This window comes from Aricia agestis, chromosome 3 (genome assembly GCF_905147365.1).
Source record: "Aricia agestis chromosome 3, ilAriAges1.1, whole genome shotgun sequence".
In the NCBI taxonomy this organism is placed as follows: domain Eukaryota; kingdom Metazoa; phylum Arthropoda; class Insecta; order Lepidoptera; family Lycaenidae; genus Aricia; species Aricia agestis.
The window spans coordinates 15,804,913-15,829,262 of NC_056408.1; the positions used below are offsets into that span (position 1 = coordinate 15,804,913).

Here is a 24,350-nt window from a genome sequence, read left to right on the forward strand (position 1 = left end):
TACACTTAGATAAACACTTAGTAGATACACTGATGATAAAAGCTGGAAAAGTGACATCGATAGCCGCGACTGGCGCGGACGTGACGTGGGCCGGCCGGGGGGACGCTACACCCTTATTTAGACACCTATAACACCTCAAGCTACACATTCAACATTGTCGATATAGGTCTAATGTCCGCTACAGGTGACAACGATAAAACTGTACACAACTGTACACATTTTATACATTTTTACACTTAGCCGCTTCGCCGCGTCCAAATTGGCGGTGACATGCACATTGCACAAACGTCTTTTACGCGGCTGCTGCTAAACTTTTACGGTCTTACCACAAAAGATTAAACATCTGTTGAACAGTTGTTTTGAGACCATTTTGTACTGAATTTTTCTCTAATCAACTGTTCAACGGGTGTTTAAATCTTTTGTAGTAAGACCGTCTATATTTAATGGTAATTTTAGAGTTTGCGTTTGAGAGCAACTGTGCGATTTCATCGTTGCCGCCGGTAGCGAGCGAGTGCGAATTTAAAAATCGTAATCGTCTGCCTACGTTGAGCCATTTCTGTCGAATAGTCGAGCTATTTATTCTATGCAAATAGGTCTTTTCATCTATTCGTTCGTGCAAATAGCTGGCAGGAGGCAGACCGGCACTAAGTGCGTTCGGGCCTTTTAAATGAGTACATTCCCATATAAACTTTTTAACTACGAGATAAATAGATATTTCAATATATTTCCATAGAAAATATTCGTTATTATATAAATCTCTCGAACGAACAACGATAAAATACGTTTTATATCAGCAGATAATAAGGTATCTGAAAAATATTTGTCGTACCCTAAAGATGGAAGCGTTCAACATAGTTAAATTCCACACAAAAGATAACAACTCAATAATATATCGTTAATAAACTATAAAAAGCGATAAAAACTATGACAGCCACTAAATTGTACGCTAGTTGTGAGACAGTAATACTCACAGGACCTACTGAACTAAAGCATGACGCGGACGGCCGACTAAATTGTTTCTATCATCCACTATTTGCATTCCGTTTTTACCATTAGCATGTGCAAAATAGCGGCTGCGGGCTGCGGCTAATCCTCAAATCCTTAACCACTAAAGAAAAAGACAGTGTTTTGTAGAGAAGTAGTCAATTTTACGTAACATAAAATCGGTAATGGAAATACATTTGGTGGATAACAGAGACAACTTTGTCTTCCGTTCGCGCGTGACTTAAAGGCCCATCCAGATTCCCACCGAGAAATATCGAGAAACGAGGACGTGGACAAGGTCTCGTATCTTCTCTCGTGTAGAGACTTCATGAGAGAGAGATGTCTTCTCGACGGGTCTCTAGATGGTATACAACAGAAGTCCGCAAAACTATGCTCTATATGCCTAGAACCCGCTTTTTGATATTGTGCCGCATATAAACAGACATTCAACGCCAGGTCCTCTGAAACTGTATTGGTCGAAAACCTCTTCGCATTTGACGATTAAATATTTTTGCATTGTCGTAAAAAGCTGCAAGCTGCGTTAATTTGAAGTGTTTTATTTAAAACAATATAAAATGTTTCCTCTTTTTGATAAATGCAGGAATATCCAGTATATTTCTCGATAATGCTAGGTATATTATTAACAATATTATGACAATATATTGATAGCTCGATTTTATTTTATTACAGCATTTCTCTATCATAATAAAGTAAACCCTAAACATGTAAAACCTTTGAGTTCTTTCAGTTTTATGAAATAGTCTTAATGTAATTGAATAATTTTGAAAATTATTCAATTACCTTACGAAGAGGAATGCGGACCAAAACAGTCCCAGCAGAGCCGGCCAAAGTTTTACACCAAGTGGCACTCAAGTATGCTTTCGTCTACAGTAATTGACATAAATAAGGAATCATTATAAACGATGTATATCATTATATCTATCAAAGAACTTCACAATTTGATATGTATGAGTTTCATTATCATTAAGTATTCTCGTTAATTTAATTACTCTACAAAATAAACTTCTCTTAGACTATGTCAAAAATAATATTGCTTACTTCGTTCTCTCAACGTACCGCTGTGTGGTGTAGCAAGAGCACGGACGACTCGCGAAAAGGCTTCGTAGCTTCAAAAGAATTTCGGCAGAATTTTCTACAACTTCTATTCCAATTCGCAACGAGTACTTATGCGCAAATCGTCCATGCTTGGGCTAGTAGATCAACAGGTGCCGTCGAAGTGCTGTCGGAAGGCTGATGTCGTTTGAGCTATAAGTCCTGAAACTAACACTGAACTAACCGAACTAGTAGTAGTAGTAGTCGTCTCAGAAGGCCGTCTGCTTGCCGAACGGCTGGACCGGCGGGGGGGCGTTGCTTGTGCCGAATAACGGAGTGGGTCCGTCGTTCGGATCATCGAGGTCATCGTCGTCTTCTAAAGCCGGATTGATCCGGCCGGACTTCTCGTCGGGTCCGACCAGGGTGGAGGCCGCGCCGTACAATCTGCCGGGCACTCCGCTCAGCACGGACATTTGCTCGCCGACCTCCGAGGGCTCGTCCACGCGCCGGATGTCCTCCGGTATGTTCACCACGCAGTTGAAGTAGTCCGACTCGGGGCTGAGGTAGCCCGAGTTGAATAAGAACCTGGGGACAAAAGCATTATATATTTTCTGGATTTTTGTATAGGCAATATAGGCCATGACCTATGGGGGCGGGGTGGCAGCGTCCTAGAATGGCGGCAAAATTAACGTGGCCTATACTCATAAAAATATAAATCCGGCCTTAGCAATAAAATAGACAATCAATATTATGATGTTAGACATTTAACATGCTGGAATTTGCTATATAGTACGCATTGACTGACTGCTACGTACATACTAGTATTTATATAGCTAGCGGTTGACTGCATGTAAGTACGTATAAAGTTGCGAATACGCAGCTATCAATCATTCCTGCTGTCCCTGATTCTATCTCCCCATTAAAAATTGGTAAAAATCATATTGGATAAAACGTTGCGACAAAGTTAAATACAGTGTTCTGATGAAATTGGTCAGTTTGTATGTCCGCGTAATATGAGCCGTGTCGCAGTATTTGTGATTGCGCAGAGCCAAAGTCAATGTTTGTACGCGAGCTGTTACGTCACAGAACTGTGGCGACGTAAGACTGATGATGACTGATTCAATAGAGGCGTAACTAGCTTTTATGACCTCTTTACTAATCGGGTTTAAAAAAGTTGAAAACCCCCAATTTGCTGGTCAGGAATGCCGCAATTTCTCCTAAACTTTTCACATAGTCTACTAACTTCTTAATATTTTAGTGTGAAAAAATAATATGCTGTAAAAACGTAATTTGAGACTATCGTGCGCTATTTTCCTCAACAGGTAACGAATGACGTAGAACAAGTATGTTACCTAATACCCTAATGGTGACTATACAATGTGCTTCTTATAGAAAACAAGCAAGATAAAACGTAGCTTTTATAAGGCAACCGTGAGTGAAGGTTTAAACTCAAAGATAATAATTATGCTCAGAAGCAACACATAGTATGAGATGCTTTTCGAGCTTACTTTTAGTACAACTATCAAGTACACTTCAGTATATACAATATTTTAAGCTCAGATCTATCTGAGCTTAAACTATTGTATATACTAAAGTGTACTTAGATAATTGTACTAAAAGTGAGCTGATGTCAATAATAGACGTCTTATTAAACATACAAATTCTTAATTAAATAAAGCTCTAATACTTTAGATTTTATTGATATCTATATCTAATATCCGAAATTTTGTTATACGCCGTAAAATAAGTTAAGTATTATACTTAAACTTCCATTACCCCCCGGTAATGGAAGTTTAAATATAAGACTTTCACCAATTTTATGAATTAGGACATGAAAGTTTACACGGGATGGACTTTAACTAAAAACTAATCAGAGATAGAAATTGATTTACAGGTAGATGGGGGATCTACGTTACGAGTTTACGTTTTACTGTGTTTTTTAATAAATTCTATTATTGAAGGTATTTCCCAGAAACATATTTGTTATTTAGTCGTACGATCAGAGCTAGAAATTGATTTACAGGTAGATGGTGGATGTACGTTATTTGATCGGATCATGTCATGTCAACATTTAACCAAAAGCCAACTGATCACGATTTCGTATTCTAAGCGCATGTAGATTGTACAGCTCTGCTAGAGCAGAGCTCTACTGAATGTACGCGGCCTAACTCTATCGACCCTAACTCCAACAAATTCTACGTAATAATTATTATCAGAAAATATGTATTGGCTTATCTGTTTCGCTACCGTCGTGAAGGTGAGGCGAATATTTAGTTTCTGATCTGTAGTAAGTAACGAAACAGCCAATCCACACATACTTACTAATAAGTAACATACGTGGGAAAGCCATGCTTCGGCACGAATGGGCCGGCTCGACCGGATAAATACCACGTTCTCACAGAAAACCGGCGTGAAACAGCGATTGCGCTGGGTTTCGCCGAGTGAGTGAGTCTACCGGAGGCCCAATTCCCTTCCCGATCCTCCCCTTTTCCCTTCCCTTCCCATCCCTACCCTCCCCTATTACCCTATTCCCTCGTAAAAGGCCGGCAACGCACCTGCAGCTCTTCTGATGCTGCGAGTGTCCATGGGCGATGGAAGTTGCTTTCCATTAGGTGACCCGTTTGCTCGTTTGCCCCCTTATTTCATAAAAAAAAGTAGACTTTGTTGGAGTTAGGATTGATAGAGTTAGGCCGCGTAGAATCAGTAGAGCTCTGCACTAGCAGAGCTTTACAATCTACATGCGCTTAGAATATGAAATTGAGATCAGTTGGCTCTTGCTGACATGACATGACCCGATCAAATAACGTAGATGCGCCATCTACCTGTATATCAATTTCTGGCTCTGATCGTACGACTAAATAACAAATATGTTTCTGGGAAATACCTTCAATATAATTAATTAGAAAACACAGTGAAACGTAAACTCTGACCTTTAACAAAATAGCGAGAATAGACAATAAATTGGTACAATAAGTCCACTCGTACGCTCCAGTTTCACAACTTCCCCGACCACAGCGATGAGAATACTCCACGAGATCCAATTACGACAACAATTGGACGACGATTGAAATCATACATCTGCTTTAAATGTACTAAACGAGACCTGAACCTCAAATATTATATCTTTAATTCATGAAGCCCTAAGCGGCCGCATCCGGTCGCGATAACAATAGATAAGCTATTGTGTCTCGTTATTCCGCGATCGATGGGTTAAACGAGCAATCGATCTAGCCAGGAATCGATCGTTTTTAGAAAATGTCATTTTATTCGTGTTTTAATCGAATACCGAGCAAAGCTCGGTCAAATAGCTGGTTTTACTAAATTATGCAACGTAAAATAGCAAAATTGTATTCTTATACTATTGTAATATTTATAACTATCATAACAGTTGTATTGTACTTATACTTTTAATTACTTTCATAACCGAAATTGATACCCGGGCAGATGGCGGACCTAAGACCTAAATAATTTCAATATTTGGTCGCGTTAAGTCAAACCCATCCGACCAATCAAAGCTAACATTTAATTGATAGGTCCGTCAACTGCCTAGGAATCAATTTCCTTGATGGTACATACGTTGGTTCAAACACTTCTCGAAAACACCATTTTGTAGTTAGATTGGGAACGGATTGGATCAAACAAGGAACTAAGCTGCAATTTTGAAGTGTAAAATAATTAGGGTAGGGTAAGTATAGAACCCTACTTCCATTTTTACATTTTAAAATTACTATTCCTGATTTTAAAAACGATTAGTATTAGTATGATAAAATAAAAATAAAACATTACAAATTACCAATCAAGCTCATTAAAGGTAATTTTGTTACATGAAAAAGTTTTGTTTTCTGTAATATTATGTTACTCTGCCTTCTTTAATATGCTGACGTCATAGTTCAATTATTGACCTGCACCAGTTAGAGGTACTTAAATATTTACACGGAGGACGGTGGGGGCACATTAATCATTTACTGTCGAGACTCGAGAGTACCCTTCTACCCTCAGACAAGGACACGTTACACGGTGAAACTCACTAAGGGTGGGTTGCACCAACTTACTTTAACTATAACTACAATACAAAATGTCAAATCTTTAAAGTTATTGAATCATTAGTTAAGGGTTTTCTACGACAAATAAAAACATAATTACAATTAGAAAATGAATATAATTCAAAAACAACGAAATTTTATAAACCTCTTACAAAATAACTAAAAAATATTAAGTCTTCCTTTGTTGAGTAATTATGTTAATCTTAAATTTAAAATCACATTTTTTTTTTTACTTAATATTATAGAATAAGGACTAATTAACAGCTTCATATAAAAAATCAACAAATTTTAAGTTTAAATCACATTTAGATACAGCCTTTACATATATCAGTTTTGTGTTCACCACAAATGCTTTTATTGCATTTATAACATGTCATTTTCGACATCCTTCTTATTTTTGACGGACAATACGCACAATATCTCTTCTTTTTGATTACTGGTTCTTCATTATTATCTAAAGTATTAGTTTTTGGTAGCAACTCTTGGATATTTACACGGACATGTCTTTTAAGAGTAGGAGCTTCTAACCTTTTCTCCATCCAAGGTGATATAAGTTCTGTGCTCAGCTTTTTCTCAGCAGTTCTTCCTCAATTTTGACCCTTGATTGTAGACCAGCAATGTTTGTTTTTCCCGCGCAGTATACGTTGAGTTGGAATAATAATGCGCGAATCCAAATTTGAAGTTGAATCTTGGTTTAGTAAACATGACGGAGATGATGGTACCTGCAATTCCTCCGATGTTGAGTCTATTACTTCAGCAGCAACTTCATCAACCAATTCGTCTTCGGTGTCACTCTGCACTTCATCTTGATTCAAGTCATCCTCCACTTCACTGTCACTCTCTGAAGGAATCTCATCTTCACTGTTCTCCAACAATTTTTAATTTGGTTATAATCAAGGGCCCCGCGTCTAGCCATTGCAATAGACTACCAAAATCACCTAAAATATTAAAAAAAAACGATAAATAAAATGAACTATTACTACTGGGAATGAGACTCAAAAGTTACACAAAGGATAATCATACGTCTCTCGAACGAACGCCATCCCTGTATCTACGTAATTATTGTACTTACCAAGGCGACACAGCCGTCTCGCGTAAGATCTGCCCGGCCAGTGGCCACTGGGATAACTTAGAAGGACAGAGCGGTACGATGCGAAATAAAAAAGAGATAGCAATATTTGTGTTGGCCGTGCGTCTCAAAGACGTAGATTATCTTTCTAGGGTTAAAGTCAAAAATGGACGCCATATTTAACCATAACATTGAGCTCGACAAGGCTTTAAATGAACGTGGCGAAAAAAGGAACGAAAGCTTTCATCATTCAAAACGCCATTTTTGAGAGTTCTCCTTTACCAGCTGCAGCAGCGCCCCCGCCCACGTTCATTTATAGCCTTGTCGGACCAGCTGTCGTCTGTCAAATTTTGTAGTCAAAGTTAAAGTTAAAGTTAGCCTTAACTATAACCATAACTTTGACTTTAGCTTTAGCCACGCCTCTGGTACTTCCTTGTATACTCCAAACGAAAGTCCAATTTCTCGCGATTAAAGTAATTTCAATCTCTCATCACTTTAAGATGTGATGATCGATTTTAACGGGGGGGGGGGGGGGGGGGGGTTATATCGAAAGTCAAATGGGATTATATGTATATTAAAAACGCTTAGTTTTCACTTGCATTTCATAGAATTGCAATAGCAAACTTTTGCTATTTCTTTATTTCATTTTGCGGATCGAATTGGACTTTCGTCGGGTGCAGGTCTTCTCTTAAGATTAATTATTAAGTTTTCTAAATAAAATATTCCAGTTTAAATAAAAGTTTTTTTTTAAGTCTCTCAAGACAGCACCCACTCTAAAAAAGCAACTATCCACGTATGGTAAGTAATGGATAACCAATTATTAATTAACCACGATTGCCATCAAGGCTGCAAAACTGTCTAATGTCTATAGCATAAATAAACAATCGGCGTCTATCATGGGTAATGATAATTGATGAATGTAGCTGTATTATAATAGGCATAATGACTATTTTCTTTTCTTATCGGTAATTGAAAGACACTTAAAAAATAGAGACATCGTTGAAAGAATGACTCTGATAGCTTAAAAATTCACCAAGATATGACGATTCAAATATCATCGGGAGACAACTTTGTTCGACAGGTATATTAAATATTGCGTTTATGTTGTTTCATAACAAAAGTTGCTTTTAATTGCATGAGTTATCGAATTGTATACAAATATTAAGAAATTTAATTGAAAAAAAATTCGACTTGAATATCCAACTTTGAAGGCGCGAAACAAAAAAAATGCTATCAAGCTGAAATTTTGGGAACACTTATTTTTTACCGTGATTTCTTTATTTTATCACAAAATTCGCTAATCTTTGACCTTGTCATCATCCCTATTATTATACCCATAAACCACTGAACCGATTTTGCTGAAATTTGGTATAGAGATACTTTGAGTCCCGGGAAAGGACATAGGATACTTTATACCCCGGGAAAATGTACGGTTCCCGCGCGATGAACGAATTTTGGTGCAACGGAGTCGCGGGCGTCATCTAGTACTCTATACGATCATGTATTCCCATGCCCATCATGGCCGCATTACAGAAGTAACGTAAACTAACACTTAAATGTTAATTAAAAAATAATCTATCATCGAACTAATGTCTTGACAAGGTCATTGTGAAACTTCGGTCGGTCTGACCTTGATCCCCGTGTAAACAGTTTATTACTGTAACCTCATATTAGTTAATTCATTAGAACAGCATTCTGCAGTCAATCAATCACAAAAGAAAATAGCTGGCTCACTATTAAAAGAGCCAGAATTCCTATCAGGATGTAGAAACCATGTTTTAAACGGCTTAGTACCGCCATAATTATATCGCTTTCCATCCTTATGCGATATGTTCGTTGCCCCCCGGGATGCTCACTGCTTAGTCAAAATGCATTCGACCATTTAGAAGTGACATCAAATACATATACATTATCAGGTCGATGATGTTCAGTAACTTCACCGTCAAAACTTAGTACTCGGAAGGTAAGCTAGGTTAGTAAGGAGAAGTACGGCAGTCTTAGGGTCCCCGCAGACGTACAATTTAAAGTTGGCCGACTATCGTACAAACCACAGAAATAGATCAAGATAGAAGCGCCATGTCGCTCCAATTTGTATGAACACGAGCGTATGGCGCTTCTATCTTGATCTATCTCTGTGGTTTGTACGATAGTCGGCCAACTTTAAATTGTAATGTCTGCGGGGACCCTTACCCCCGAAAGTAATACTATTTTTATTTACGAATCTTAGTTCCAAATGGAGCCGCAGCACGATCGTGCGGTAGCGTAGCTGTCAGGAGTGGAAAAAGCCGTTGTGATCGAATTAGTTCTAAAAAATTGAGCCGAAGCACGATTTTGCGCTAGTATCGGATCACTCGGAAGTAACAAAAGTTTTGAGATCGAGCTGATTTGATTCTGATTCTGTCGGGAGTAAGGCAGCTGTTTTATCCAAAAAGCTAATACTCACACTGAGAGCCACGATATGAAGGCCAACGTGAACAGCGAGAGCGTCATCGCCAGCGTTCGGAACGGGAACAGCTGGACTTCGTTCTCGGCGTCCCAGCCAGGGTAGTGGATCAGCGCCGGTAGACCCAGCAGCTTCTCCCCACCCGACAGCCGCACCAGCAGCGCCACGATGTACGCCGCCAGGGAACCGTACGTGTTGCAGTACTTCTTGAAGTGGACCACCATCAGCAGTTGCGGGAATAGGATGACGTACACCAGGTCTGAGCACATCGACCTACGGACAATGGGAACAGTTAGTGGTGACAACTTGAGGTGCATCGAGTATAATAAAGTTCAAAATGGCATTCTTCCATCGTGCGTTTTTCGCGTAACTTTCTGCAGCGCACTGTAAAACTTTGGAACATTTTTTTTCTTTCCGGACTAATATGACCTGCAAACCTTCAAGAAGAGAGCGTATTCCCTCAAAGGCCGGCAACGAATCTGCAGCTCTTCTGATGTTGCGAGTGGCCATGGGTGACGACAGTTGCTTTTCATCAGGAAACCCGTTTGCTCGTTTGCCCCCTTATTTTATAAAAATGAACTAGCTCGTTCGCCATCCAAGGCCTTAAGTCCTTTTCTCTGTCGTTAAGTCTATGTTATTTGTGTTTCATCAATATCGGTCAAATAGTTTTTGAACTAATATAGGTAAACTATTTGCAGTCAAAATTATATATTTTAATACAAGCAGACCCTAAGCCCATCTAATTTATTTTGTAAATGTACAATATTTTCTCTCTGAAATCTTTTGAAATACAAATATATTTTAGGTTCATTATTTACTCAGGATCTTATTTATTTTAGATATCCAATTTTATTGTAATAAAATTACTCCAGATTCAAGAGCTTTTTATAATCAAATAAAACGAATAAACGAGTTTCTATAAGGCTATAGAAAACTCGTTTATTCGTTTTATTTAGGTAAATACGGCTATTTCGACAGTTACGGCCGTTCCCAGTATTTGATCTATCTCTGGTTTTGCCCTACTAGAGATAGAAATAGCTCACATTAGACATTAGAGACATATATTTTATGTCAATTCAATGTTAGCTGCGATCGGTTGTATGTCAAACCAGAGATAGATTGAATATTGCGAACGGCCGTTAGTGATTGGTCTCGTGTCGTCAGGCGACAGGCTATTGTGCTATTACTAGCTAAGGATTTTATTTATTTTAGATATCTATTCAATTTTACCGTAACTCATTTAATCAACATTTTAGATCTTTTTTCTTATAGAATCGATTCAGTAAATAATTTGGAAATTCTGGAATAATGTTTCCCGTATCCTACAGTTAGTTGGTCTCGGGATCAGTTTTCAATTATCCGGAGGCCAGCCTCCCAATTGCCCGCCGCATCCCCGCACGCCTCCCAGCACCCCCAGCGCCGGATTCAATATACAATATTTACATACGACACGTTTTGTCGGTTTGTCCCCCAATCTCTGGAGTATATATTTACTTCTGGAGATTTCGTTTAAAGTTGTAAGGTTCGTAATAGAAACGTAAAGTGAAGAAAGACGAGAAAATGCAACTTTTTGATTGGATCGTGGATGTTACTCAAGCTATTGTAACGTCTAGAGCGTCCGTGGCCTAATGGGTACCTTTAGTTCGCACTCTTAGAGGGTGCAGGTTCGAACCCGGGTGGAGGCGTGTACCTATGAGACATTTTCTGATCTCAAGTACATAATACGGACGCTCGTACGGTGAAGGAAAACATCGTGAGGAAACCCGCACATAGTTGGTCCCAGACGTATTGACTAGTTCTTTCCTCTGGACTAGGCCGACTATGATGCGAGAATGCCGTATGCGCTTGGGCAACCATACGGACATTTAAAAATCTTGTTCCAGGCACTACAGTATTTGAGGAGTGGTTACTTCGCTCTGAAAAATACTGTACAAATCATCCATAACGGATGTAAAGGCCTAGTTTTGTAACGTCTATTGACACGTCTTTTATTTAAAACATATGAAAAGCTTCAGGCGTTACGATGTAGCAAACATACATAATACATATTTTACAGATAGAATAATCAAAAATCACTACTACTTTTGATTTCGCAGTATCGCGTGCGAAATTTTTGGTTTCAAGACGAATCCTGGAGCAGTAATAACGATTAACGACTAACTACTTTAACCATTTAGTATTTGGTATGTAGGCTGTGGATTCCAACAGCTTTATTTCGCACTATGTTCATTAACATAGTACAAAGTCCATAAGGCGTCGAGACGTGCTAATTACATCGGCCTAGGTCTACCTCAATTCTTTTTTTAAAACTAGAAAGTCTCATTACGAAATTCAAAGTAAGTAATAAAAAACTTTTCTCTCGCTTTTTTTAAACTTTCTTTTGTAAAATCACAGGTTTTGAAATAAAATTGGTAGATCACACATTGATATATATTTTCACCCTAAAATATTAAAGTAGGTACGATGCTTCTTTCGGAAACTTCCTACTTGAAACCCCTTTTATTCTTTTGTTGTAGACATAATAGGGAATTATATAAGTTTTCATACAAAAGCTTAGTGCTAGAACTACTCTTATATTATCCGACAAACTTTTCGGAAGGAAAAAGAACAGCGTTCAGTGCTGAAAATAAACCACAAATGTCTAAACTAAATTTTCTAATCGGAATTAGGATCGAATGGTAGTCATTCACCTTGTATTTGCACAGACAACGTTTATACACTATACTATGTGTTAGTGTAAACAACGTTCCAACCATCAAATGAGCCCGTCAAAATGAACAACTTTTTCTATGAGAACAATGCTGGGAACTCAAAAAAATACCGTATGGGTATGAAGACGGATTTTTTTTGAGTTCCCAGCATTGTTCTCGTACAAAAAGTTGTTCATTTTGACGGGCTCATTTGATGGTTTCAAGGATAACGGTGTTTACACTAACATCTTGTATAAGAACCCTGATACGTCTTTGAACTGACGGATTTTTATGGAATTTAAACATTTTTTGGCGTCGTTTTTTTAAAAAGCTGATTTTTATCTGAAGACTAAACAAAGAACGTATCTAGGTATGCTAATTTAAAAAAGCACAGAGTTGTATAATGTATTTGAACGATTCTGAATACGGATTAACGTAGTCCCGAACTAAGATAACGCTCGGCAGTTTGCCAGCATGGCCAGCACCCAGTTTGTTTTGTCCGGACTTTTTACTGCGTTCTATTCAAAGGTCATTTCATACGTAATTTTAAATGCAGGTCTTTAAAGTTATTGAGGAAACCTTTAATACAATAATTTTATTGCAACGAAAGGAGTAGGTACATCAATCATAATAATTTATCTTTCACAAAAAATATCATACACTAGACGTCCCGCGCGGCTTCGCCCGCGTAAATGAGATATTTCACAGAAAAAATTGTCCACAAAAAAAGCCTATGATCCTTCACGTGGCCTACTTCTTATATCCAAATAACAGAAAAAATGCTCTAGTAGTTCGTGTCTCGTCAGATAACACCTTTCATTTTCCCCCGTTTTTTCCACATTTTCCTCTATTTCTTGGCTCCTATTAGTTTAGATAAAATATAGCCTATAGCCTTTCTCGATAACTGGGCTATCTAACACTGAAAGAACTTTTTAAATCGGACCAGTAGGTCTGAGATTAGCGCGTTCAAATAAGCCCTTTCAAATAATTTCCCCCGTTTTTCCACATTTTCCTCTATTTCTTCGCTCCTATTAGGTTTAGCGTAATAAAATGTAGCTTATTGCCTTTCTCGATAACTGAGCTATCTAACACTGAAAGAACTTTTCAAATCGGACCAGTAGTTCTTGAGATTAGTGTGTTCAAATAAGCTCTTTCAAATAATTTTCCCCGTTTTTTCCACATTTTCCTCTATTTCCTCGCTCCTATTAGTCTTAGCGTGATAAAATATAGCTTATAGCCTTTTTCGATAAATGGACTATCTAACACTGAAAGAATTTTTCAAATCGGACCAGTAGTTCCTGAGATTAGCGTGTTCAAATAAGCCCTTTCAAATAATTTTCCCCGTTTTTTCCACATTTTCCTCTATTTCCTCGCTCCTATTAGTCTTAGCGTGATAAAATATAACCTATAGCCTTCCTCAATAGATGGACTATCTAACACTGAAAGAATTTTTCAAATCGGACCAGTAGTTCCTGAGATTAGCGCGTTCAAACAAACAAACAAACAAACAAACTAACTAACAAACTCTTCCGCTTTATAATATTATAGTATATACCTAGTATAGATTAGTATAGATGTAAACAAAATATATCTGAAATCGCAGCACAGTCAATACAAATACACATATTATTAAACCGTGCAGTATAAACATTTATTTATTAAAATATCCATACTAATGTTATAAATGCGAAAGTGTGTCTGTTTGTATGTCTTTTTTTCTGTCTGTTACCTTCCAGGCTCACATCGCTCAACCGATTTATTGAAATTTGGTGTGGAAATACTTTGAGACTCGAGAAAGGACATTTTATAGGATAGGATACTTTTTATCTCGGGAATGTTATGTACGGGGATGCGGGCGTCATGTAGTCCTCAATAAAGCCATGTAGACTACGGCTACACTTCACCACAGTAGTATGGCTACAGGCAGATTATATCGGGATTAAACAAAGGCTAGTGGCTATTGGCTATTCAGCTTCACAACATGCTATCGCGTGTTTCTATCTAATTAGACCACGCAACGAGATGTGGTGATAATATTCGGTTATTTAATTGCTATAAGACCGCACAGAACATAAATAATATTATGAGTTCTATAATGAATATTACGTTTTTCTTTTTACCTGATTTTCCTTTGTTTAAATAATAAAAAGTTTTTAAGCTTTAAAAAAATAGAGCTAACGAGTATTCGGCGGGGCTTAAATGGTCGCTTAGTTGAATCATACAATGAATCATTTACGATTCATTTTAAACTTCTCTTAACGTGCAATTCATTTAATGATTCGTACTAAGCAATTCATTTGTTTGACATTTTTCAATGAAAAGTCGTAAAAATGGTCCAATAAATCCGAATTGCTTTTCTGTCAAATAGCAAAATCATCAAATGTTACTAATAAACGTCATCTTTGATCTTAGAACTATTCTTATGTCGTAATATATTATAGAAATTGTTTAGCTAAAGTTTAAAATTACAAAGTCGGTCTCAAAACTTTGAAGTTTGTATACAAACATGACTAAAGTAAAAAAATTTGCCAGCATATAGCATGGCTTCATAACGTTATCGATTACTGGAAAAATTACCGTTACGTACCGTTATTTTTATAAGGGTAGCTTAACGATATTTTTAACGATATCTAGTAGGTAACATAACATTTAAATATAGTTTAAAAAATGCCGTTATTATTACCGGTAAAAATATCGTATTTTCTGGTATGCGACGTTGCCAGTTCGACGCGACACATTTCGTTAATATTCATACAAGTCTGTGGGTAACATTTTTAGATACCTATAGGTATAAAAATAACGTTATTAATACTGATATTTTTAACGGTATTTTTTGGTATGCAACGATGCCAGTTCGACGCGACACCATGTTAGTAGTCGCACACGCACACGTTCATGTTAGTAGACGCACGAAATCTCACTCAAAGCCCAACTTCGAGCACCAAAGTTTTTTCGCAAGATTTGTGCTTAAGTACCTACTTTTTAGGGTTCCGTAGTCAACAAGGAACCCTTATAGTTTCGGTCTGTCAGGCCGTCTGTCTGTCTGTATTAAATTTTACTGTGCCAGATGCGGACATCTATACTTACCGTCTTGTACCGCGTTTGAAATTACGCGCCATTCCACGCCAACACGGACATGTCATACTTGTTCTTATTTACAGCCAACACTGTACAGTGCACGCGGGTTATTTACGCGCAAGATTGTTAATTAATTTAATTATTCAGTGTACCGTGAGCCTTGACCCGTTTGCTCGTTTGCCCCCTTATTTCATAAAAAAAAATCGACATGACGCATATTTTAGGGTTCCGTAGTCAACAAGGAACCCTTAGGGTGAGGCCAAACGAGCGTAATTTTGTGAGTCGTGAGTCACCTGATGGAAAGTAACTACCGTCGCCCATGGACACTTGCAACATCAGAAGAGCTGCAGGTGCGTTGCCGGCCTTTTAAGAGGGAATACGCTCTCTTCTTGAAGGTTTGCAGGTCGTATAGGTCCGGAAATACTGCTGGTGACAGTTCGTTCCAGAGTTTTACAGTGCGCGGCAGAAAGTTACGCGAAAAATGCACGGTGGAAGACTGCCACTCATCAAGGTGATGAGGATGGTAAGTATATTTTTCGCGTGGGGCGATGGCGAAAAGTTGCAAGAGGTATGATTCCGAACAATTCCTCAGAGCACTCCCCGTGATACAACTGATAGAGGATGCAGAGTGAAGCTACATATAGCCCGCCTTAAATATTTAATTTATTTTGTTTTTAGTATTTAGTATTATAGCGGCAATAGAAATACATAATGTCAGAAAAACAGATGGATCAGTGCATTGGTAGCTCAAGCCGGGAGTTGCGGGTTCGAATCCCGCCGACGGAATAAAAAAAAACATTTTTTTAGTATCTATATTTATAAAAAAATATAGATATTTTAAAAGAGCCAAAAACTAAAAGAGTTAAGAAAGCTTTAATAAATGTCATTTCCGATTAAAATAATTAATCAGCGACATCTTTGGGAGAATTTTGCAGTTTGTGAACGTGTTTTAAAAATAGTCTACTAGATGGTGCATTTATTTATTGTATTTTTTATTTGTTAGACTAATTTGATACACACAATGCCATCTATCGTTCAGATGAGAACTAAAAACTGCAGACACGCTGTTTTTATGGGTTTCAAGAGTCTTATGTGTAATTGGTCTGTGGTGTGATGGTAGTGATGATGATGATGATGAATGTAATTTACATATTAGCATAATAATATGCTTTCTTCGTAAAACAACGCCGGAACCCCCAAACTTTTATCTATAAGGAATCCGGAGTTCTCTTAGTATCTTCGGAACCATAGCATACCTTGGTGCAAAATCTTACTTTTTGGTAGCATATGCTTAGGATACTTCTCTTTAAATCAAAATCATCATAATATTATGTTTCCATATAATTAATAATTTCAAGTATCGGTTAAATTTTCATATTGTTATATGGGCATAGATGTGCGGCAGTAACGTTACGAAAATATAACGATATTTGAAGATTATGGTGAAATTATTAAAAAACATTTTGTTTTTAGTTATAAAATGATTTTAATGAACAAATATACAATAAATGTACAGTTTAATACATAAAATATAACAATTATATCAAATATTTCGTGGATCATTCATAAATCATAAATAAATGTAGAAAAAAAACCGGTCATGTTCGTTTTTATGTTTTTCAGAATGGCAATACAGTTTCAATTATGAATCTGCTAATGAATTGAATTGCCATTGACGTAGGACGTTATTTTACAAAATTAGATGAATTACCGACGATATTGCTCGTAATATCGTCGCTGAATTGATTGAGAGGAATTGCTAAAAGTTACCATTTTAACCCCGCTGATGTCTCCCATGGGAGACATCAGCGACCGAATACTCGTCAACATCTTATTTAACCTCGCAACCATCATCATTTTAAATCAAAAAATAACACTACAAACTATTTGCGAAAACTGCAGTTTGACATAGCAGCTAGCATAAAGCTCCAAGTTTGGTGGTATAAGTATTAAGCATATAGAAAAACACATTCCAACTAACATTAAAATTCGCTTTATTGTCTACAATTTCTGCAAATTCAATCCCTTTATTATGGTAAAGACTAAAGTATATATTTGGATAAGTTTGTTTGTTCTTTCTACGATTTGGCAGCTAAAACGAGCTAAAATATTTGAACATAATCCTGCGTAGTCATCGCTTTTGATAAATCAAGCTTTCTGTCCATCAACGATTTATTAGTTCGCAGTTCGTCCTCGATCAAATACGTTATTACGAAACTTTGCTATACTATGCCCGGTGACCTTGATTATAAATTATAATGTTTGGCCTACGAGCTAAACGCATTTGTTTACTTCATAATTAATGTTAAATTTAGTAGGTAACTGTTGCTACTTGCGTATATTTTGTAAAACATAGTGTCTGAAAGTACTATTAAAAAAAGTTTATTCATATTGGGGATTTCAGATTGTGGGCCTGCGTAATTTGGTAGCGATATGTCAAACCTAGCCGAAAGATCACATCCAACATTAAATTGGTATAATCCAGCCAAATGACTTAGGTCTTCAACCTACCTATGAAGTGTAAACTTTCTTCGATGGTACATTGAAAGACTTGGCACTGGTTTAATTATATTAAGTCACTTAATCCCCTCGCAATGTTGTAACTAGAAGGTCAGGCGAATTCAAAAGATGAGTAATTAATTCGACACTCAACCCGAGCACTTACAATATTATGCAAATCACCGAAATTCTCGCGCCGAATACGAAAAATAGGGCTTTAGCTACGCGACGTCCATTAATACGGCTCTAAGAAGAGCCAGAACGTGTTCGGAAAGAAAATTCATGTAACATTTTTTTAAATATAAGTATACTTCATCATAGAAATCATCGAAATAGCTGTTATTGACTTCTATGAAAAAAAACTCCAGGGAATATAAAGTGTTCTTTGTAACATATTTTTCAATACTTATTTTGTGACAAAAATGATCACAAAATCATTATTATCGTCTACTCATCTACATGGTGTTAAACGTACGTTGACAATGTATTAGCTATTTACACAATGCATACTACAAAGCATAGTGGTATAAAGTATTTTCCCTACAGAACTACATCAAGTAGCGTAGTTTGACCCCGGTATCAATGATCGAAGTGATAAATCAACTATATCCCATAATTATGCGCTTAAGCAACGTATCAGTTTAGCATATTCCCACAAAAATCGGGTGTTTAGCGAACAATAAGTGTCGCAAGGGGCTGATATGTGAACGTATTGTGCTGCGCTTGTGCAAGTGATTTGTGACCCCGCGTCTTCATTGTCGCGGTTTTCCCGTGGTCAGTATCGCGATCCCGCTGTGGAAATACTAGACCAGGGATGGCGGTATGTGAGATAGACACGCGTTTTTTTTTTTTCAAGTAAATTCCTTATTGTTTAGGGTTTTGTGTGTGAAGTGTGTGAAGAATATCGTTATTTGATGGTACGTATATATTTATATGTTTCTAGACTTACTAGATGACGCCCGCAACTCCGTTGCGCCAAAATCCGTTTTTCGTATGGGAACCGTAATTTTTTCTGGGATAAAAAGTACCAGATATGTCCTTACTCGGGACTCACAATATCTCCATACCAAATTGCAGCAAAATCGGTTCAGCAGTTTGGGCGTAAAGAGGTGACAGACAGACAGACACACACTTTCGCATTTATAATACTAGTATGGATTAAACATTTACTCAGGAGAATTACACTCAATTTTTTTTTTTTATGAAATAAGGGGGCAAACGAGCAAACGGGTCACCTGATGAAAAGCAACTTCCGTCGCCCATGGACACTCGCAGCATCAGAAGAGCTGCAAGTGCGTTGCCGGCCTTTTAAGAGGGAATAGGGTAATAGGGGAGGGTAGGGAAGGGAAGGGAAGGGAATAGGCCATTGGGCCTCCGGTAAACTCACTCACTCGGCGAAACACAGCGCAAGCTCTGTTTCACGCCGGTTTTCTGTGAGAACGTGGTATTTATCCGGTCGAGCCGGCCCATTCGTGCCGAAGCCTGGCTTTCCCACGTATAATGTAAGTACATGAGAAAATTGTAGTAATTTTTAAGGCACGAATATGACCCTCGTTTCTTTAGAAAAATAACACGTTGATGCGTAAAGGTTCGCCACTCCACTAGATCGTCTGCCGCTCTAATCTATAAAGGAGCATTATCGGATTCGTGACTGATCTTGAGCCAACGCGTGTTGTCGACATTAGGGTAATAAAACTAAAATTGCTGAGATGCAATATTATTAATGATCGCTATAATCCCTGCAATCACTCTGGACCAAGTGAAAGGAAGACTAGAAGAATCGCATGGGAATAACTCTGCAGATATTCAGCGTTGTAGACATGTCAACCTAGATAAACTGGATGTAATTAAATGTCCTGTGTTACAATTTATTATTGCAGTTGTCTCAAGGATCGTAGGTTATTGACAAACTGTGTTGGTTAAAGGCATCGATGAAACTAGGGCTACTTAAGTGATATGTCCCTCCACAAAATGTATAGTCCTCGGGAGAACACAAGAGTAATGGTTTGACGGTACGCCACAAAAAATTGTAATAAGTGTTTCTTCGATGACCTATATTATAATATATTTTTTTAATAATAATATCTATGGACGCTTCACACCACGTTAGTCTGGCCCCGTGCTAAGTACCTTTCAGGTCTTAGCACGGGGGTTTCAGGAGGTCAGGCGCAGGACCGACTTTTTACATGCCCATCCGACGCATGGATCATCTTACTTGTCAGACAATCAGGTGATCAGCCTGCATTGTCCTAACCAAACTTGGAAATAACATTTTTCCAAGGCGGGATTCAGACCGCGCTCTAACCACTAGACCACGGAGGCGTTACTCAGTACTCACCAAAGGCCGTATATGGAGGGTATGGTGAGCGCCATGATGGTGGACAGTACCCCCACGACGAGGATGGCCACCCTCATCACCCAGATTATCTCCATCTCCGACGCGTTCTGACGGAAGATCAGCTTGTACACGTTCCTGTATAACACGTTAGTTGGTTAATGGTTAAAATGTGATTGGTTAGACTGGGTTTGATCAGTGAAGCCATAGTAGTAGAAAATATTATAATCCAGAGATATTCTCCCAATATTATGAAGTCTTTCTCGCTCAGCTATTGAATTCATAGGAGTACATTCAGTACCTAGCTATTATTTTAATAGAAAGAGCGATAAAGATGATGATGAATAATGATAAAATTCATTCCGTTCAGTTTCAGCACTAATTTGTTACGAGTGTCTTCACATGACTGTGTACTGTAGTAATGAAAAGTTGCCTCATCACTTCTTCTCTTTCCCACCAATATTGGTTTCGCACTTTGCAGTCCTACCACGTGAGTACCACTTTCGACCTTAATGCTTGGCTAAAGGTTTTTACCAGATTATCTGAAAGAGCGCACCTGGCGAACATAGACGAGGCGCTGAGCACGCTGGAGTCGGCCGAGCTCATGACGGCGGCCGACACGGCTCCGAGGCCGAAGAACGACACGAAGTCCGGCGTCAGGTGCTGCAGCACCAGCGGCAGGATCATCGACGTCTGGTCCGACGTCAGCTCGCCGTCAGGCGTCAGCGGGCCTTTGAAGTCCGTCTCGTTCCACGCTGTGTGCAAGACAAAGATAGCTAATGTAGTTAGTAATGCACCCTAACACGAATTTCTATACGCTTTGTTGCCTGACAGTCCGTGAGATCATTACAAATCTATTGACACCCTATTCACTAGTATCAGCCAATGATTACGACATAATATGATACTGCCGTGACAACATTCATTATTATTTGGTGACCTGATATAACCCGACGAAATTACGTACTTTACATAGGTCCGTTGTCTAGCTGTCTGTAAATCAATTTCTCTGATACTAATAGCATATTATTCATTCTTAATAACCTTTCTACTTGTTTTCGGCGGATAAAAGTGTTGGAAGATATTTTTAAAGGCGTCGGAAGTTGGGACATGTCATATATTCAAATGTTTAGCTATATAATATCTATGCTTAAGTACTTAACACATACATCTGATGAATGGTGGCTTTTAGTAGATACATAATATTAAAATAGTATGACAATACGTGGTGGGAATCACTCAATAACACGAGCGACCATAAGTGGCAGTTTTCAAGTCTTCCTCTAGGTCAGCTATGAGAGCTATTGAATTTGAGTGCATTCAAGTAGAAACGACCACTCCTTATTAAATCAGTTTTAAGTAATTTTACAAAACGATCAGACTGAAGTAAACACATATTTTAAAAAACTCTATCAAACAATAAAAATCCTAAGTAAATAAATATTGTTGAAAGATCATTTAACCAAAGTTAAGTCCTTGTTACTACATGTAGTTATTGGCCATCAAAGTATCAAAACACATGTCACGCTCACGAGCGTGATGCGCAATCACAAGGGATTCGATCCCGGCCGATTTTTCTAATCCCGAGATTTCGGGATTATCTAATATAATATATGCCAGGATAATCCCGGGATTATATTGATAATAGAAAAAGACAACTAATACTCGTCGTTCTGGATCTATATTGACTAAGACTCATCAATAAACTGTTATTTTTAGGGTTCTGTACCTAAACAGTAAAAACGGGACCCTAATACTGAGACTTGAGACTTCGGTATCTGTCTGTCTATCCAACTGTTTGTCTGTCTTCAAGCTGTATCTCAAGAACTGCTATACCTAGACTTCTGAAATTTACACAGATAGTGTATTTTAGTTGTCGCTATAATAAAAATACTTTATTCAACATAAAATTAATATTTGAAGGAGCTCTCATTCAACAAATGTAATTTTTTGACCTTTTTTGTTCGTAATTAATAAGGGTAATAAAACGATACCGGTCGTTAGCAAAAACAAATGAATTAATTAAGTGTATAAACAAGATGGCCGACATAAAGTCAAAAAAAGTAAGTGCGTTTTGTTGCACGCACATTTTTATCGACCTAACGCACATTATTGATAGACGTGGGAGAGCCATGCTTCGGCACGAATGGGCCGGCTCGACCGGAGAAATACCACGTCCTCACAGAAAACCGGTGTGAAACAGCGCTTGCGCTGTGTTTCGCCGAGTGAGTGAGTTTACCGGAGGCCCAATCCCCTACCCTATTCCCTTCCCTACCCTCCCTTATTCCGTTCCCTTTCCATCCCTACCTTCCCCTATTACCCTATTCCCTCTTAAAAGGCCGGCAACGCACTTGCAGCTCTTCTGATGCTGCGAGTGTCTATGGGCGACGGAAGTTGCTTTCCATCAGGTGACCCGTTTGCTCGTTTGCCCCCTTATTTCATTAAAAAAAAAAAAAAAAAAACATTTTTATCAACTTAATTCAAAATATTTATCAGTCCCGAAAATCCCAGGATTTATTCAATTACGATCCCGAAATTTTCGGGACTAAAATATGATCGGAATCCCGGGATTCGGGATCCCGGGATCGAATCCTCTATGCGCAAAGCAATAATCGAGGAGCAAGGCTCTGTCGAAAGTGTTAGTAATTATATAAATTGCCATCCGACAATTATGGTCAAATAGCTCCTAAATTGTCAATTTCAAGTATCAAAGCTATTCGAGCGGTGATTGTGCGAAGGCCGGCTCAAGGCGAAGCACGCATGTATCTCATCTGACTTTCGCAGGACGATTGTATAAATACAATTATTTATGTGAGCAGACGACACTTCAATGTATTTGGTCAGGGTTGCCACAAGAGTATTTATTCTATTATAAGTCGTTATACAATGTGTCCCGACACCGGTGTCCGATCCTTTAATGTCATAATATACACTCACAATCTACCTACCAAAATGATGATCCGTAATCGGAAAAAAATAAACCACCACTTTTTAAAATACATACATAACACAGATACACCAAGTATAATCTCACCAGTTCCCTTGGCGATGGCGCCGATGAGGACGGGCGGGATGGCCATGAAGATACAGCCGATGGCCGCCACGTACGATAGCACCTGCGCCCGCCCAGCGGTCTTGCTGCTCAGCACGCGTTGGAAGTATACCTTATAGGGACAAGGACAGATCAGTAACAAAGCCAAGAATGCCTAGACAACTATAACAACTAGAACTATTGCTAGTAAGTAGTCTAAAGCTTTGTTGCGAAAGTGCGTTTTTGTAAAAGATATTTTTAGGCTGCCTGGCGTAACTGTGTTTTTCCACAGAATCTCGCGATGCATTACCTATCTACAGCAAAACACTTCTGAAATGCCACGGTCATGGAAAGGTCTAATCTAGATTTTCTTTATTTCTCATTTTAGACAAAAAAGGTAACAAGTAACAACCACCGCAATGCTGCTTGCCTAGAAGGCTTAGATTACATTTGGCACGGTTTATGGCAATTCTCAGTAGTAAAAGAAGATTGCCAAACGACATTCAAACGCTAAAACAATAGCAATAATGTTTATTTTTTATTTTTTGCGTATTATTTTTGTTAGGCCGCGAACAATTATAGTGTGGGTTATGTGTTTGTCTATATTATATATCTAATTGTACTTATTTTAGGATTTTAACATGTAACTGTGTTCCAATAAAGAAAATAAAATAAGCCGCTGGTAGTATTTTAAAACTACTGGTACAGTTTCGTTAACTATTGTAACAAGCAAACGAAACTGTACCAGCAATTTTAAAATTATAAATTTTAAAATACTACAAGTGGGTTTAGAGGTTTCTCACCTGCCAAGGTATGCCCCCGAACACCAGGAGTAGGCCGTAGTCAACGTAGAACCAGTAGTACTCCGGGTCCACCTTCCCGATCCAGTCCATCTCCATGGAGCTGAGCGGCTTCACGTGATCGTTGGCCCACGCGAACGGGATACACATCCAGAGCCCTAGGATTGATAAAAAGTACTAATGATAAACTTTACTATACTAGTGAATATCCCATCTAGGTGACTTTAAACACAAAATAGATTTTTCAAAAAGTTGGTTAGAAGATCTTAGTATTTGATTCTGTTTGGTCTCAACTCTCAACTCCTTGTTTGACATAGATTCAACA

At 38.1% G+C, this 24,350-nt stretch overlaps 1 protein-coding gene across 1 annotated transcript in view; it reads right to left on the bottom strand.

The window, feature by feature from the left end:
* Positions 1–414: 414 nt before the first annotated feature.
* LOC121740622 (high-affinity choline transporter 1) overlaps positions 415–24,350 on the bottom strand; it is a 35,693-nt gene continuing 11,757 nt past the window's right edge. Inside the window, exons 6-11 of the mRNA XM_042133356.1 lie at positions 24,029–24,183; positions 23,229–23,358; positions 20,751–20,949; positions 20,198–20,332; positions 9,593–9,865; positions 415–2,622 (exon numbers count right to left, since the gene is read on the bottom strand). Of these exons, the coding sequence (XP_041989290.1) occupies positions 2,307–2,622; positions 9,593–9,865; positions 20,198–20,332; positions 20,751–20,949; positions 23,229–23,358; positions 24,029–24,183 (1,208 nt within the window). The 3' untranslated portion in view covers positions 415–2,306. The remainder of the gene's footprint in view (positions 2,623–9,592; positions 9,866–20,197; positions 20,333–20,750; positions 20,950–23,228; positions 23,359–24,028; positions 24,184–24,350) is intronic.